This window comes from Chroicocephalus ridibundus, chromosome 4 (genome assembly GCF_963924245.1).
Source record: "Chroicocephalus ridibundus chromosome 4, bChrRid1.1, whole genome shotgun sequence".
Classification (NCBI taxonomy): Eukaryota; Metazoa; Chordata; class Aves; order Charadriiformes; family Laridae; genus Chroicocephalus; species Chroicocephalus ridibundus.
Window position 1 is genome coordinate 48,047,972 of NC_086287.1, and position 16,641 is coordinate 48,064,612.

Sequence of the window (16,641 nt, forward strand, 5' to 3'; positions counted from 1 at the left end):
ATCCCACAAAGCACAATTGGGTAAAAGGAAATCAGCGCAAAGCATCCCCCTGCATCCAACCATTTGGCCAGTGTGGCAGAGGAGTTCGGTGGGATCCAGCTCCCCCCACCCGCAACAACCTCTCGGTTTTTCTCAATCGCACCAGGAAAAGGCAGCCGTTTTGTTTTTAAGAGGCAATTTTCAAGCTTAAGAAAGAAAACACCAAGCGACACTAGTGTGAAGGAGCCTTCTCAGCTTTACAGTTAAAATGAAAAAAATGAAAATTTACACTTCGTCTGATGCCCTGACTTACACATGCGAATTTCAGTACAGCCTCACATCACTTGCCGCAGTTTGTGCACAGAAAAAAGTGTGAGAACTCACAATCAAACTGACGAATTAGCTTCTAAGATGACACTGCTCGAAAATGGGTTCTTGAGGAAATTTAGAGGCCTGAAACCTGCCTGGCACAACATGCAACGGAAACTTTTACACCACCCTTTCTGTTAAAACTTGCAGGATGTCATGCAGCGGCTACACCAAACTGGATTTGTTTTCAGGGAAGGGAAATTTCAAGTAGACTCACAGGCAATTTCTGCAACTTGCTCTTCCTAAGGAAAAGCCTTTTCTTCAGCAGCAGGGGTACTGCACATCCAGCGTTTGCTTCACAACAAGCTCTTGTTTTACCCAGAAATGGTTGCCGTTTCCTATTGTTCTCAAAAGGAATGAGGCCACCCACTTGCTTTTCCTGGCTGGGCTGTGCTGTCACTGCTGCTGACAGGAGCCTGCACCCAGTTTCTGGTGCTTCAAACGAACATCTCGTAGCCTCAGCCCACTGAGAAGAGGCGGCAGCCATCCTGACAACAAGTAGTTTTGTCCAAAGGGGGTGGGGGGTTAATTTTTCCAGCCACAGTCGAAGGAAACTTTAAAAATAAACAAAACATTAGTCCTAAATATGGGTTTTTACTGGGGGGTGGGAGGAAAAGGAGTCTCGTCTCTTCGATAGGGAAGGAGAAAACAGACTGCGTGAACATGCAGTTCTGCACATAAATGAGGTGGGATTGCGGACAGGAAAAATCCACAGCCTGGGCAGTGGACACCTGTGTACAAGCATGCAGAACAGCACTGAAGAGATCAGAAGGCCACGGAGGAGCAAACTGTTGTGAAAACTCAGTGTACACCTTGATTTGAATTATAGCAGGGCGAAGTAAAATGCCAAAATGGTTATTCTAGTGCTACATGTTAGAAAAGACATCTTTTACATGTCTTCATACAAGTAAAAGCAGGGATGTTGGGGACTTTTTTGACAGAGGTCAACCTTTTCGATATTCATGTCATACAGTTCTTAATACTTTAAAAGGAAGTTCTCAGATAGAAATCTACATCGGTATGGAGTTACTGCGGAGAACGCAACGCTCATCTGAGGTAGAAGACTTCAACGTTAATATAAATCACTCCAAAAAGCTGTCACTATAAACCTAGAAAATTAATGTTCAAAAAGGATATTAAGATGTAACCTACAAGAGATAAGACATCTTAATGGTTAGGACACCTAACAACTGTAACTCTAAGGTGACACCATGGGAGGGCTTCCCCATGCGTTAGTTTTCTATCTGCTTATCTAGGTATCTACTAGTAGGTATTACCTACTAGCAATAGCATCTTTGGTTTCATTTAATTTGGGACCTGTTGTTAGCATCTTTGCAATGTTAGGGGAACAAACTCTGCCTGGGATAGCTCAGACCCTTCTCTTTCAAAAAACTACATTTAATCCTACTTTCTTGTAGGCTACACTTTAGCCACCCCAAAATACTTTCTGAAAAATTGGTATAAGCAAAGGCCTCAGCAGGCTCCTCGCTTGTCCCACGTATTTGTGATGGCCCTGCTCATACCTCCTCAGAGATAAGTGCCTTTTTCAGCGCTGCTGTGGCCCAGCAGAAGAGAGGTGGTCTGGGATGCACTCATGTAAAAGGTGCTTGTGGGCTGCAGACTAAGAAAAATCTATGGAAGGGCAGAGTTACCCCTGTCAAATGTCATCCTAGTTTCTCCTTAGTGCTATTACACTGCTGTTCAATGAATCTCACTGACACTGCTGCCCTCCATCGGGGTATGAGAAGTTGCTAACCTTGGTTAAAGCTGGGAAACCAGGAAGAAATGGTGGTCAAACCCAGGCCACATACAGGGAGAGTTGGGAGCTAAGTGCACAGGTACATTTCACTGGGACAAACGTAAATGCATCCTTGAGATACTGTTTTGGTAGAGCTTCATTTATGGAGGGATAGAAGGAGCATTTAGGGAAGATGGTAATGAAATCATGGAGAGCCAGCAAAGCAGTTGCTACACGGACCTCAAGGGAAACAAAAAGCCCAAACTTAAAAAGAAAATGGAGCTCTCCCAGCTAAACGCTGGAAGGAGGGAAAAGTCTATGTGGAACAGTGAGGAAGGGAACATTTACAACTCAGTTTTTATCACATTCAGTAAAACTGGGCTTCATGTATATTCTCCGCAGATACCCATGACTGCGCAAGTATCATCAGTGCCTCCACGTGGTGAAAAGAAACCTCCACTGACAAGCTGCTCTGGTGACAAGGAGTAGCAGTATTTTGCAGGATGCCCTGCGTAGAGGTAAGCTTGCAGAACAGAAGTCTCCCTGGAGCTGCTCGGAGCTGCTGCTGGGGTCAGGAAACCTGTGCCCCCTCTACCCTGCTGTAACTAGCAAAGCTGCACCGATGGGGAACTACAGCCCCTTTTTGCTCTTTCCAGACAGGGTATCCCATCAAGTGTGTTTAGGACAACTTGCGGTATACCTAAATGTTGAGATTTCAGGGTTTCCCCTCATTTGCTCGGGTATGACTTGGGTCAAAACTATTTAAGATAACTTAAGTATTCCAAAAGCAAACTCACCACGCAAAAAGTAATGAGTTCTGGCCAGTTTTAATCACGAATTCAATTAATGTTAGGTTCCCAGCAGGCACATTAACCTCCTCCTTATAAAAATGCAGACAGTATTACTCTCAGACCTTTTTCCCCTCATGCATTTCCTCTAGCGTGCAGGATGGCCCGGAGAGCAGTCACTGGTATTTGGAAGTACCTCTCTGGGGAGGTTGTGTGGATTTTAGCACGCTCCAGAGGAGCCCCAGCTGTGGCGCTGCAAATTCACATCTCCGCCCAGGTCAATCTGAAAGTGCAAGACCGTACAGCTGTTTCTTTAAAAAACACGCGACATTGTAAACTATGTGAACAGTGGGCACTTAATGATCACCTCACAAAGATATCAACTGACTCCACTTTTCTTGGCCCCTAAGAAGCAAGCATATAACCACTTCAGAGCCGTGGGGAAATTTTATTTTTTTAAAAGGATCCCTCTGCTTTGCATAAATTTCAATCTGTAAAGCATAAGAACATTTGCTCCACTTGCTGCAAGGTAAGAGAGAGCAGTTTATTATGTTCAGCAAAATGACTTGTGCATAGGCTGGTGGCTTTTACTTCACCTGAACTTATGGGCAGACACAGTAGCCCCAACTTTTTTAAATTTTTATTTTTAAAAGGTCCTGTAAAGTCGAAACAGCAGCTTAGTACTTAACTAAGTTGGTCCTGCTTTGAGCAGGCCGATGCAGCGCCTGACCAGAGCACCCTTCCAAGCTCTATTATTGTACGAAGACCAAATCAGACATCTCCGCTATAAGGAGATACAGGAAGATTTACAGAACAGTCTTGCTCCCAGTGAACTCTTCGTTACTATGTTTGGAGGGGAAAGGCGGCAGAGAGGAAGGCAAAGGAGAAAGAATTGAGGAAGTCTTGCACCAGCCTTTTCACGTGGGCTCAGGTAAAGGATGAATCTGAACTCTGCCAAAAGCCTGAGAACTCAGGTACTCACATGTAAGAAGGGACACAGACTATAAATGCCAAAACTAGCCCGGAAACCCCACACACGAGGCACTTCACTCCAACAATAGGTTAGGCACCACCAGTTTGGTACTTCCTACCCTGCATCTCAGCCTGGGCCAAGTGATACGCACATAGAGGGATGTTTCCTGGACTTTCTGAATTACTTTCATGCTTTGGTCAGATCCATTTTTTCTAATGGAACAACTGAATAACAACTGAATAACAGAAATTCCTCAGAAGTAACAAGGAACAACAGCTGGTTCTGCACAATCCTTCAGAAGCCCCAAGAACTCCCATCAGCAGCAGTTTATGGTTTGTGTCCGAGATAGCATCGGTTTCGCGATCCGTGGTAATCGGTCACCCTGAGCCCCCAGAAAAATAAAAACAGAGGAAGAGATTTGCACACATCCCTGCAGATCAAAGCCATGGAGTTTCATAAAGCATTGGAAACAACGGCACTTTACTCTGGACAGAGATGAAGGGTGCACTATTCTTGTGCCAGTGGCCAGTTTAGGAGAACACGCTCCCAGCATCAGGAGTTTGTCTCGACTGACTGAAGAGGGAAAAGGCAAGGGAATGTTACTATTGCCATGCCATATGCTGCACTTTGTACTCCTTCCTCCCTGTCATCCGCTGCCATGGGCAAACAGCTACCTGAAATTAAACCAGCAAGTGCCGCAGTGTACACATTGTCCTCACTGGGAACATGAAAATGGACTCAGATGTGGTAGTGAAACAACAAAAACAGTAGCCAGATCTACAAGAAGAGAGAGGAGTCAGCCCAAGCTGCCCTCCCCATGCCATACCCACCTACCCAGAGGGTGAGTAGATCTGCTTTGCAAAGCACTCCATCTGTAAGTGATGGCAAAGAGCACCATCTGAAAAACAAAAAGAGTGCTGTCTACAGCCTCCTGGAAGTACGGTTTCTGTGGGTAATCTCCGTGACAGGTAATGTCCTAGCACAGGATACCAAGTGCATCTCTGCTTGAGAGCTGCTAAGAAACGAAACCAAGGCTTTTTGAGGGCTACTATCTCCCCTTGAACTGTCAGCCAGACTACATAATACTGCTATTAGAAGCAATTTTCAAGAGTCAAAACAAAAAGATCAGTAAGACTGGTATAGCCTGCACAGGTTCTTTCACACACCCTTCCCCAGAAGAGTTGCAAACATCCCCTTTCCACAAATCCGTAATGTCCTTGCCTTTCAAGGCTGTACAAAATGGCCCAGACCACACTCATCTGGAGACTTAACCATGGCAAATAAAAGTTTAGGCAAGAACATCCTGTTCTTTGGTGCTGGGACCATGAGTAGTGCCCATTTAAAGACAGACAGCAAGCTTATGTTCATAGCACTAGGATGAAGAGTTCATCATAGGATTTTTGCTTTCCAAGACTCTGTTCTCCCCCAGTTTCACTGTCATCCAGATCACATAAAAATCCTGATCTAAGCAGAAAAATCTCACTCTGATTTTTGAACATTGCATTCTTTACTTCAAGATATATGTCCCCCTACCTATCTGTCCACTGTACCACTGCTTCTTTTCGGAGTGACAACTCCAGCCTCAGCCCAGGTCTAGCATTTTCTCTCTTCCAGTAGTCAACAAGTGTAACGACTATAATTCTAACAAAAAAAATTAGATCCTTCGCTGAACTTTATGAGCGTAAGTGTCAGAACAGCTGCTATCCATGTGAAGACTCAAATGGAGCAAAAGTGGTGCAACCAGCTTTGACCAGATAGGTCAGTCTTGCATCTGCCTGTACTTCACACTCTCTTCCCTTATTGAGTGACAAGTGAAAATCCTAGGCATCCAGGCCAACAAACCAGTTAATTCCCACACTGCTTTACTCTTGTATGAAATGCCTTCTTGACAACAACTGCTTACAAAATTCACCCCTGAAAGCAGGATTGGTCCTAATGTGAGATGGGCCACAGTATGCAGCGATGTCCCATTCTGATGACTCACCATACGCACGAGGCACTCCAGTGCTTTGCCTCCGCCTCAGGAGGCTGCAAGAGTGACCTACATTTTGCAGATACATGCCAATACTTGAAGCACTGCATCATGGTTAAAAATGTTCCCTTATTGCTGCAGTTAACAAACCGACTAGCATTTGGGTTCTGCTTTATTGAGTCCTGGGGCCGGCAGAGGGAGCGCAAGCGCACGCATCATTTCTGCGTTCAGAGCTGCAGCAACTCGCTCCATGTTTCTCCTAACACAGTAAAGCTGACACTATCAGTGACAGCCAGCACAGACAATTGTTTCAAGTGATGTCCAGGAAAAAAAAAAAGCACCTCTTTCAACGTCTGTCAAATGGGAAAGCACAAAAAATCCCAAACAGAATCAAACGTTACGTTGCAAAGCATTTTGCATATTTGAACATAAAGTAAAAAAAAAAATAAAAAAAAGAAATAATGGAGTGAGACCTTGGTCAGCATTTGTAAGACTGGATAAACAGGATCATCTTTATCATTTGTCCTCGTTTCAGAAAATAGCCATCCTCCATACACACACCCTTTCACTGAATCTGACTCCAAAAGATTCTCATTACTGTAAATACTGGAAGAGCACAAGCACACCCTTACAGAAGGGACTGTGGCATTTTGGTTTGTTTTTCTGTCACACAAAACAACGAGGAGTGTATGATGGCCTCTCTCTGGAATACAGAGCCCCAAAAGTGAAGGCAAAAGAGAACTGGACTCACCTCATCCAGTTTGCTTTGGTTTCGTCCGTCCCATCGATGGATTTGTAGCGGTTGTTTTTATCAACGATCTGCAGAACAAGAGAACAGATGCAGCATGTCAACTAGCTGGTCCAGACAGGACCCCTGCTTCAGAAATCACTGTTTCAGTTCCAGACTCAAGTCAGGACATGAAACTCTATGACATGAGTCTTGGCTCTCCTAGTAGTACAGGCTGCTGCCCTGGATATTCGTGCGGCGGCTACTCTGAACTGACAGAGGCATTTTCCTAGGTACAAATACCCGTAACACAGAACTATGGATGCGGCTGACAAAACTGTTAACAGTCTTGAGATATAAAAAATTAATTTCCCTTTCAGGGCAGGTCTGAGACACACATTTATTTCACAGACAGAAAAAAGCGAGCAGCATTTCATATCAGCAGCTCTTAAAATTTTTCCCCAACTAAAGCTCTAGCCCCACACCTCATTTCTCATAATAAATAATATCCGTCGATCTAGTGACATCTCTATCTCATAGGCTAAGAAAGGCCTGTAGTACTCGGGAAAAAAAAAATACAGTTTTGGTGCTGGAGTCTACATGTAGATCAGTTCCTGATGGACTGAATCTCTTCCTTCCCAGCCCCTCGGGCCACCTGCTCCGTTCAAGCAGACTGGGAGGGAGTGCTGGAGGCCCACGAGAGAGGTCTGCAATCTCTAGGTACAATCTTTCCTCTATACTCAAAATGATTACCAGAGCAGAAAAACGTACTGGAGGAGCTCTCGGGGTTGAGTGGAGATGGAAGAACATGGTGAGAGGGAGAGGAGAAGCAAGCTCTGCTTCCTACACCTGTGAAGTTAACTCAGATGCCATGGCATCTGATCTCCTTTCATGTATTAAGCCCCCTTGGGCCGCTAACAATTACGGTGGGTCAATATTTGCCTACTACCCACATGGGACAGTGGAAGATCTCCACAGAAGGGGGAAGATGGCTAAGGTCTGCCTCCACAGGCCCATGAATCCCCCAGCTCTGAGCTATGTGGCTGGGGTGTCACTTTGTTAGGGAGGTATCTCACTCACCAGCCATGAGAAGAATCCTGCGGACTTGTCCTGGCTAGAGATCTGCCCCTCGTACGGCCCAAAGATGTGACCTTTGGGGATCACCTCGTTCATACAGCGCACGTCGTTCTCCCCATTGGACTCTTTCACCACCTCCATTCCAGGTGGGATGGTCAGCGCTGCCCGGTCTGGGATGCCAACAGGCACTGGGGTGTCAGACACGAACACTGGGGGGCCGTGGTTTGGGCACTCATCCACGAAGTACTCCTGGCAGGACTCGCAGACTGCAGGTGCGAGGGGAGCAGGGGTTAGGCTGGGCAGACATTATTGATGCCCATAAAGGTTCATGCAGCTCGCAGGATGCACAGCGCTCAGGACAGCAAGCCCCAGCTCCCCATCCTCCCCCTGGCCCGGCCGAGCCCCTTCCCCAGAGCCTGGCCTCCATGCACAGATGCTTCACTGGTTGCTCACACGTCTCTCAATGAGGGCTCTGCCCCAACCCACACCTGCCCAACCAACACCTGAGCTTGCGTGAGCCCTGGTGCCCATCAGAGATTTGCCACCGATGCCTACATGCACAGGGAAAGACCCCATCACAGTCCACACAGACAGAGGGTGGGGGCCCCTTGCACATCACTGGTTAGTAGCAATGTCCTCAAGCTGAAAGGTTTGATTCCCTACACACCAGAGGGGAACTAAACCAAACATCCCTGAAAACAAAACCATCACCATACAGCCTCCATTCTGTGCTTGGGAAGAGAGACAGCACCCCCAGGCACTTGCCCTGTGGCCGGACAAGGATCAAAACCTACAATTTGATATTTTGTAGGTATGCCAACATAACTGGCACCTGTTTTCTTTCCCAGAATATGGGGGAAAGCACGGAGTTGTCACCCGTGCAATGCTCCCTTCACAGTTTCTGAATTCAAGCCTTTGGGTTTTGCAGACTCTTGGGGTTTTCCCATGTGCATTTTCATGCTTCCAGCATGCTTTCCACCTAACTCCCTACCGCTGCATAGCCCCACGATGGATAAGCTGCTTTGTGCAACAGCTTCCCAATCAAACGTGCCAGTCTTTTCAGGAGAGCATGCAGATTTGTCCGACTTTTTTCTTTCCCACTTCCCACCCGAAACCAGCAGGGCAACTACTAGACTAGGAAAGTCTGTACAATCAGCGACATTGCTCTTCCCTCACTCACAAGACACTTACACCAGAAATCCACTTGCTGAAAGCTCTTGGTCATGATCAAATCCCGTTTCCCTTTCAGTTTCTTGGGCTCCACCTCCATGGACTGTGGGTCAGGCCTTCCAGAGCTGGGGAGGGAACAACAAAAGATAACATTAACCTACCAAGATGTTGGGACTGTGCCCAAGAGAGGAGCAGTGGCAATGGGGCCTGACCAACTCTCTTAGTCCCCACACCTGCAGCAGAGAGATGGTTCAACTTGCCATCCAACTTGCCAAAAGCTAGTATCTGAGATGGCTTCAGGTTAAAGCCTACAGCTGTGGCTTCAGCTAGTGCACGTCCACGCATGGCACACACCTGGCACGTACCACACGGGGCAGAGGGGGCTCCCACCAGCAGAGCAGCTGCAGCCCGGGAAGCATTTTGCTCAAAGGCAAGGCATCACCCTCAATGCACGCCAGCAGCAGAAGGCCTGGTGCGAACCAGCAAACAGAGCAGACGTGTCTAGCACATGAGTAGATGACCATCCCTGCCATACACCTCATGGACGACCTCTCAAGGGAGGGTTTTAATAACTTTGAGAAGTTCAAGTATATCCCTCAAAACCAATTTAAGCTGGGGGAGAGGAGGGGATTGGAACACATCAGACCAGAGGTCAGCTGCATACCAAGGCTGTCCATACTCCTGGTCCCGGCGCGGAGAGCAGGCCTCTGTTTTTATCGTCACCATTTCCCCTAAGGAAGCCTGGGTCTGGATCAAACAGTCCTTCAAGTTTTCACTCATGTTCTGAAACAGAATGAAGAAAAGGAGGAGAAAAATGAGAGGCCAGCAAATCACAACTTTTCTCGCCCAGGAACCACAGCGTTCCTCCCGTGGGCCAGGACGCAGCCAGCAGGGCAGGCTCCCTCCCAGCACCAAGAGCCACCACCACATGCCGGGGCATCTACATGTGCATGTAGGTGGAAACCCCTTCCCACGCTGGGGAGGGAGGAGCAGCTCAGCTGCAGGCAGGTGAGCAGCTTGAGACACCACGGAGCAACCTGAGGCACAGGGAATCCGAAGTATGCTCCACAGTGCCCACAAAAGACATTGTGCATGGAATTTAAGACTGATGGGTGGGATATGTTACGGAAATGCAGAGCACCATTACCTGAGAGCAGGTCTTTAGGGGCAGAATGCCAAGAAAGAGGAATGCAGGTGGTGGCATGAACCAGGACCAGGAGCTTTCCGTGTGCTCCAAACACCTCTGACAGGCATCTACAGCACCCTGCCAGACTCCATCAAAATTGCACAAGTCATGCTCTTTATATTCCCGTTCCTTACGATGACCGGAGCTGAGCTACCACCACCTTCTGGCACACAAGCCACTCTAGTGGAAAAGTTTCTCCCTCAGCTCAACATAAGAGCTGGGAACCACTCAATGATGTCTAAAGACAGCAAGCTCCAAAATGATAACGCTTCCCTCCTCCCTCCCGTCATACGGACGGTGCTGAAGAGAAAATATTGATATGGTGAGTGATGATAATTTGGAATCGGTTTAATTAATATTTTTGAAAGGGCTGCTAAGGTTCAGAGCATCCCAGCTTGAGATAAGGAATAAAGCAGAGCACCACTCATTTCTTCATTGCATTTGTCTTGAGGCTTCCTCCAAGGCACGCAACCTGGTGGCGCTCGGGCACCATACCAGATTGGACAGACTTCACAGCTGCTCCCTCCAAAGTCTCCTATGATCCCCCTTTCCAGGTCCGCTGCCCAACAGGACACTGTGTCACGCTGCACGCTTGCAGTGCCCAACAGAGGGGCCTCAGCAGCTGATCAGACCCCTTCTGTCAGAGGAGCCAGTGGAAAAGCCCGTCCCCACCGCAACTTGGTTCTGGACACCCCAGAATTTGTGTTCTGAGGCTACAAACCCCTGAAAATATGAATTTTCTTATTCCACACGTGCTTGTACAGGACCGAGCACCACAGAAGTCTGGTCTGCGTTTGTGCCCTGTTTACAGTCAGAAGGAATGCTATTCCCATCCTCTGTGGCTCCTCTCTGTGCCAGGGGACAAATGATTAATTTTTCCAGCCCAACTTCTCACATGCCAATGTGCAGCTTGAAAAACCTTTAATGAGCCTGTATCAAGGAAGCACTAGTTAATATTCTTATAGTGCTCTGAAAGCAAAGCCTCAACGTAAGTTCAACTAGATACATGTAAACACATGTACTTTTAAGCCTTTACAGGATGCCCAAAACAAGATGCATTTTCTTTCAGAATTACTGCAGCCAGTCAGCAGGAAAGCGATATTAAGGGCTAGGGTGGGCCTCCATTTTGTCAGACTGAGCCCCTGGTCTGCATTCTCCGGAGCGAGAGGGAACCTCTCCAGTCCTGTCCCCGTGCACCAGACGGTGCTGCAGTCAGGGGCTACCTGCCCCTCCTAGAGGAGAGGGAAAGGTCTTTCCTGAAAAGTCTGCAATAAAGCAGCTCAGGAGGAAAAAAAGCAGCAGCAGGCGGAGGGGGGAAATGTTACAAAAACAAGAAGAGTCGGGTGCTGCCTCAGAGCTGGTTAGCTGTGGGGTCTGTGCTGGCGCAGGTCAGGCGGACGTTGGCAGTGGGGCAGATGCTCTCAGTCAGGAAACCCAGCCATTTGGGAAGCCTGGTGGACAGGGCACATGGAGTTTAACACATCGCCCAAGGCTTCAGTAGGAAGAGATGCAGACATCTGTCTCTCAAGAGACACTGACTGTTCCTTTCCCACTCGTCCCTCGCGGAGACTCCTCCGTTAGGGACTGAGAGAAACCCTGTGATGGCACAGTCCGACCTCCTGCACCAGGCAGGCCACAGCGCTCCCTTCAGCAAACTCCTGGTTAAACTAGAGTGCACCTCCAACAAGAAAGAAAGAAAAAAAAAAAAAAAAAAGGAAAAAGAAGAAATCCAGTGTTTATTTTACACACAGAGCTCCTCATTTTACTGCATGGCACATTTTGCAGCCCTCCCCTCTCGTGGTCCTCCCTGAACTCTCTCCAACTTATCTAGCAACATTCCTGGGCAGCACCGGCCGCAGCGCTCCTGCGCTGTCGGGAGCAGCACCTTGCACCGAGATAACACCCTCCCTGCCCCTGCTCAGGTTTTCCATGGTTGCGTCCAAGTACCGCCTTTACTTTCTGGTCACCGTGCCCAGCTGGGGTTTTGTGTTCGGCGAACCGCTGTGCCGCCATAAGAGCCCTGGCTCCTGCAACAGCTCCCAGGCCACTAGACGCCCCGCCAGCCCTCCTGCCTGCCCTGCGACTAGGTGCCTGGTTTTTAAGACACTCACACAACTCCTTGCTGCCTCACCCAGCACACACGCCATCACAACTCCACCACTATCACTAACATGCCTCTTCTCGTGACCTGCAACTCGCCAAAACTTTGCATTCTCCACAAACATCACCAAAATTAACTTTGGACTTTCTTCCAGGGCGTGCTGATTAGCATCAAGCCAAAAACCACAATTCCCAGATGACACTACTAGAAATACACTTGATCAGCCATGGCCCTCCTTCTGTTGTCACATTGTGACCTTTCATTTAGTCAAGTTTTGGTTTATTCAGAGTGCAACACATTGAATCATTCTAGCTGGTTATTCCAGTGACCTGTGGCACAACTGCAGTGCATTCAAGATGCAAGACACGCCAACACTTTTACCTTTATGAAGCAAAACAATAGCAATATCAGAAAATTACATCAGGGTAAAAAAGACCTATTTTCCAAAAATCTGTACAGATTATTACAATTAATTCCCTTTAATAAAGAGCAGTCAAGTCCCTATCAGCTATTACATTATTTTACTGTAAGTCAACAGCAGCCAGCATCTAGCCTAATATCCTAGTTTGCCCAGATTAGGCTTGATATTAGCTTACTTGTTTATGACTAACACACGACATTTTTTTTTTTCGGTCTAACTCATTACAAATATATTTTTTAAAAAAAATTAGCATTTATGGCCCAGAGAGCGCTGCTCAGTCAGCCCTTTTAAAATCCCTGGATGCAAGTCAGCTAGAACAGCAAACTTAAAAGCGTACTGCTGTCGTAGCTGCTGTTTGGTAATTTCCCAAGCTACTGCTACAAGAGAAAGCATTACCTTACCGCTGTAACTGGTAGCATCATCTAGCTTTTCTGCCAGCTACAGGAAAGAAACATCCAACATTTCTCCAGTTCCAGGCATCAGTAGATGATTCTGCTTTTAGCAGACTTTTAGCTTCCGATATAGTTAAAGCTGCTTTTAATTTTTCTTAATTTTATTGCTGCTAGTTTCTCTTTCTTGCTCTTTCTCTTCCCCCTTTAGTTTTCCACAAGTACAAGATTCCAGTTCATGTTCTGTACTTCGCACTCGCTCCACTTCATTGTTTTTTAAGGCAATTTTTATAGTTGTGTTGGTTCTAACACCTTAACGTGAAGTCCCCCTGAAGATTTCAGGTAATGCGGAAAAGCAACGTGTACGCATAAGCAGAGCAGGCTCCTCGGCTGCTGCTGAAGGTATTCAGCACAGGCCATCAGGAAGGCCATCAGGACAGTCAGTCCTCCCAAGGTCAGCACGCACACAGCCTACTGCAAAGTCCTAGCAGCACCTTAGAGAGGACAATTCCCAGGACAGAGGGATGCTGTGAATACCCAGGTGTGGTTTGCACACAGCAGCAAGTCCTTTGGGCAGCAAAGGCAGCCATGGTACGAGGCCCAGTGCTGCTTGGCAGGCCCAGCCTGGCTGCTGCAAATATCCCTGGCCTCACAGGCAGTGCCACGAAACCTCTCCCTTTTTCTTTACAAAGTAGGCAAGGTCCTGTCACATTTCTGCACAACACATGTCAAGATCTCCAGTGGCTTTACCATGTCGCTCACAATGAGGGAAGCAGAAAACACAGGAACACCTGAGCTGTTAATCTCTAATGCAGAGGGAAAAAGCATCCAAAACGGGGTTAAGCATGAACGAACCTGTGAATTCCTGTCCTCAAGTATGCCGCTTTTATCACTGCCCCTCTTGTAGTTATTAGTTAACAGCCACAGACTCTTATCTGCGTGGATCAGCCTCCAAAACAGAGCTTTAATTTTACATTTTACTGGCACGTTTCCCAGATCGGGACATTCTTGCATGTGAAACAGCTGTATAGGAATCCATCCCCTCCTCAGCACACAGCTCCTTCACTCAGTTCCTCACTGCTGATCTTCTGGAGGTCATCCCCTCTTCTTCTTAGAAAGATCTTGCGTAGCTTGTACCACATTTTAGTTTCAAAGTGCAGGCCCATGGTGAAAGATGGACTTGAATTCATATGCTTTTTCTACAGTTGCATATTATTACCAGAAATAGTAATCCAGAACAGTCAGCTACTGACGACGGAGAAGGGGGAATAAAGCACAGCATTCAAGGCTCCGAGCTCCCCCCAAACAGCCACAAAAGAGCCAGGCTGACTGCTTTCCCCGAGGTGAATTCACTTACCAAGGTCCTCAGCTATGCCAAGCCTTTCAGGTCACTTTATAAAGTACCAGCTGGCTACACAGCTCACGCTCGCAGCCAGTGCAAACACTGAGAGATCCCACAAAATAAGTGGAAGAACCAGTTTGCTCAGAGGAGGACCACTGTCCACAGACAGACACTAACCTCATGCTCCACTGGAAAAACTGCTTTTGCCTTGATGGTTGCCACAGCACTGGCTTAATTTTGCCCCCCGAAGCACGATGTTCCTGTGGGTAAAGCTGTCCTCCATCCAGCAGTGCAGCAGAGCAGCATCCTGGCAGGGTGAAGGCTGGTGGCAGGGCAAGACCTACCTCCCAGCTTGATGCAAGGCCAGGGCTCTTCCCAACAGCCGCAGAGCAGGGCTGAATGAAGCCCATGCAGCCAGAGACAAGCTGAGGCAGTCACAAAATCAAACTTAATTACTGAAAACTACAGGGCATGGATGATGTAGGATTTGAGCAGCATGGCCTGCAACTAGGACTTGTCAACATTGCCAATTACTCCACTACAGATAGTAGCCATAAATTAAGCAGAAGATAAGTATGAAACATTTTCTTTGAGTTTTGAATTCTCAAAACACTAAGGAAGGTCAGGACTACAAGATAGATACCTGGAAGCACCACCAGTTTTGCCGCAGCTTTTGAAAGAAGCTTGGAGAGCAAGCTTCAAAACCACGAGACGCAAACCCATTTTACAGCAGGGAGGGCTCAGAGTTCCTAGTGGTTTCAATACACCCCAGACCAGCAACATCAAAACAAACGGCATCGAGGTGCCACGACATCAAGTTCCCGGTCTCATCCTGACTGCAGACAGGCTGGAGACCGGGAAATTCCCGTTCGTCAACCTGGAACTCCTGTCATTTCAAGTGGATGCCAGATGCGTTCGTACTCTCACTCTTACATGGCTCATTAGCAAAACATGTCATCAAAACCTGCCGTGATCTACTCTAGGATGGACATGTTTCACAGTGGGAAGAAGGAAAAGAACCTCTGAAATAATCCCTGAACTAGTCTTAAGTTCGTCTTATGGTGGCTTCTAGTCAAGGTAGAAAACACCACTGACTTTAGAGGATTTGACACAAAATTCTGTATTATGGTGAGTTCAGAGCATTTGCCCTTTGTTGATCTAAGGGTAGGAAGGTAGCGTTATGGATCAGCACAAGCCTCTGCAAACTGGGTATGGTGCAACTTCTCTACGTTAAGTGTTGAGTAAGGACTCAACACAGCAGGATGCTGAAAACGTAAAGCTCACATGCAGCCTAAAAGCCTCTGAAACAGCGCAGCATGCCATGGACCCAAGGCAGCTACTCACTGCAACTGAAAGAGTACGTTAAATGACTTGCGTTTTTAAAATACATTAAAAATAATTCCCTTAAACTGGAAACTTCTCATTTTTGCTATGTTCAGCTTCCTGCATTTTTCTCACAGATCTGTAATTTAAGGGTAGGGAGAATTACATCAACCTGGCTGATCCCCTCTACGTCACATGCCCTTACCCATAGCCTACAAACAGGACAAAATCTCCACCCGAGTCTAGCAGGGGGAAGAGAAGCCAACATTTCATCAGAAGTTCACCTCAACTGTTAATCCTCATCACAGACAAGCTATATGTGAATCTCTCTAGTTCTGGGTACCAGTCCGCATTTCTTTCGAAGGTCCTGCACCCAGTGGGAAAGGCTGGAATACCCGGCATGTTGGGACGCTGCTTTGAGCAAACGGAAAGAATCACTTCCCAGGTTAATGGCTGTAACAAACCTCACCATCTTTGGTCAGGACTGCCAGTTACACCTCTTTGCCTTTGGCTTCTTCAACATAAATATATATATCCATTTATAAAGTTTAAACAAACGGGCACAAAACCCCGCACTAAAACAAGATGCTATTCTACCAACATTTTTCTCCTGAAGGACAGAATAAGAGTACAACCAAGTGGCAGATGTAAGCCTTGTTCCTTAAGGCACCACTGAAAGGTGTTTGGAAGCAATAGTGATAAGCATTAAATACAAACACATACATAGCAGAGCCCTGGATATGTACCCATGTAGTATCTTCTCAGTTTTCCAACAATTTTCATCATCCTTCTTTGTAACTCTTTCAATTTTCTCTATATTCAAGATGCTGGCACCAGAAAGCCACGCTGATTTAAGACTGAGTCTGAAGTAAATATAAGGGTTACAGACATAAAACCACCTCTTCACCCTGATTCACTACCTCCTCGTTTGTGTGCCCAAAATCACAGTTGTCTTTTCCAGCTAGAACTTGGCACAGAAAGCTCTCCAGAGCCCCCTGCCCATTCTGACCCCCACGTTCTCACATGGGGCTGCTCAGGACACAGCCTCCCCTTTGCAGATCATGTTCAGGACATGCTTTTCCAGGT

At 47.0% G+C, this 16,641-nt stretch overlaps 1 protein-coding gene across 4 annotated transcripts in view; it reads right to left on the reverse strand.

Moving 5' to 3' along the window:
* The window catches only part of PRDM11 (PR/SET domain 11), a 43,973-nt gene that overhangs the window by 16,394 nt on the left and 10,938 nt on the right, over window positions 1–16,641 (reverse strand). For all 4 annotated transcript variants that reach the window (XM_063332110.1, XM_063332111.1, XM_063332112.1 and 1 more), the window contains exons 2-5: window positions 9,458–9,576; window positions 8,815–8,918; window positions 7,627–7,889; window positions 6,571–6,638 (exon numbers count right to left, since the gene is read on the reverse strand). In XM_063332110.1, coding sequence (XP_063188180.1) covers window positions 6,571–6,638; window positions 7,627–7,889; window positions 8,815–8,918; window positions 9,458–9,573 — 551 coding nt within the window. In that variant the 5' untranslated portion in view covers window positions 9,574–9,576. The remainder of the gene's footprint in view (window positions 1–6,570; window positions 6,639–7,626; window positions 7,890–8,814; window positions 8,919–9,457; window positions 9,577–16,641) is intronic.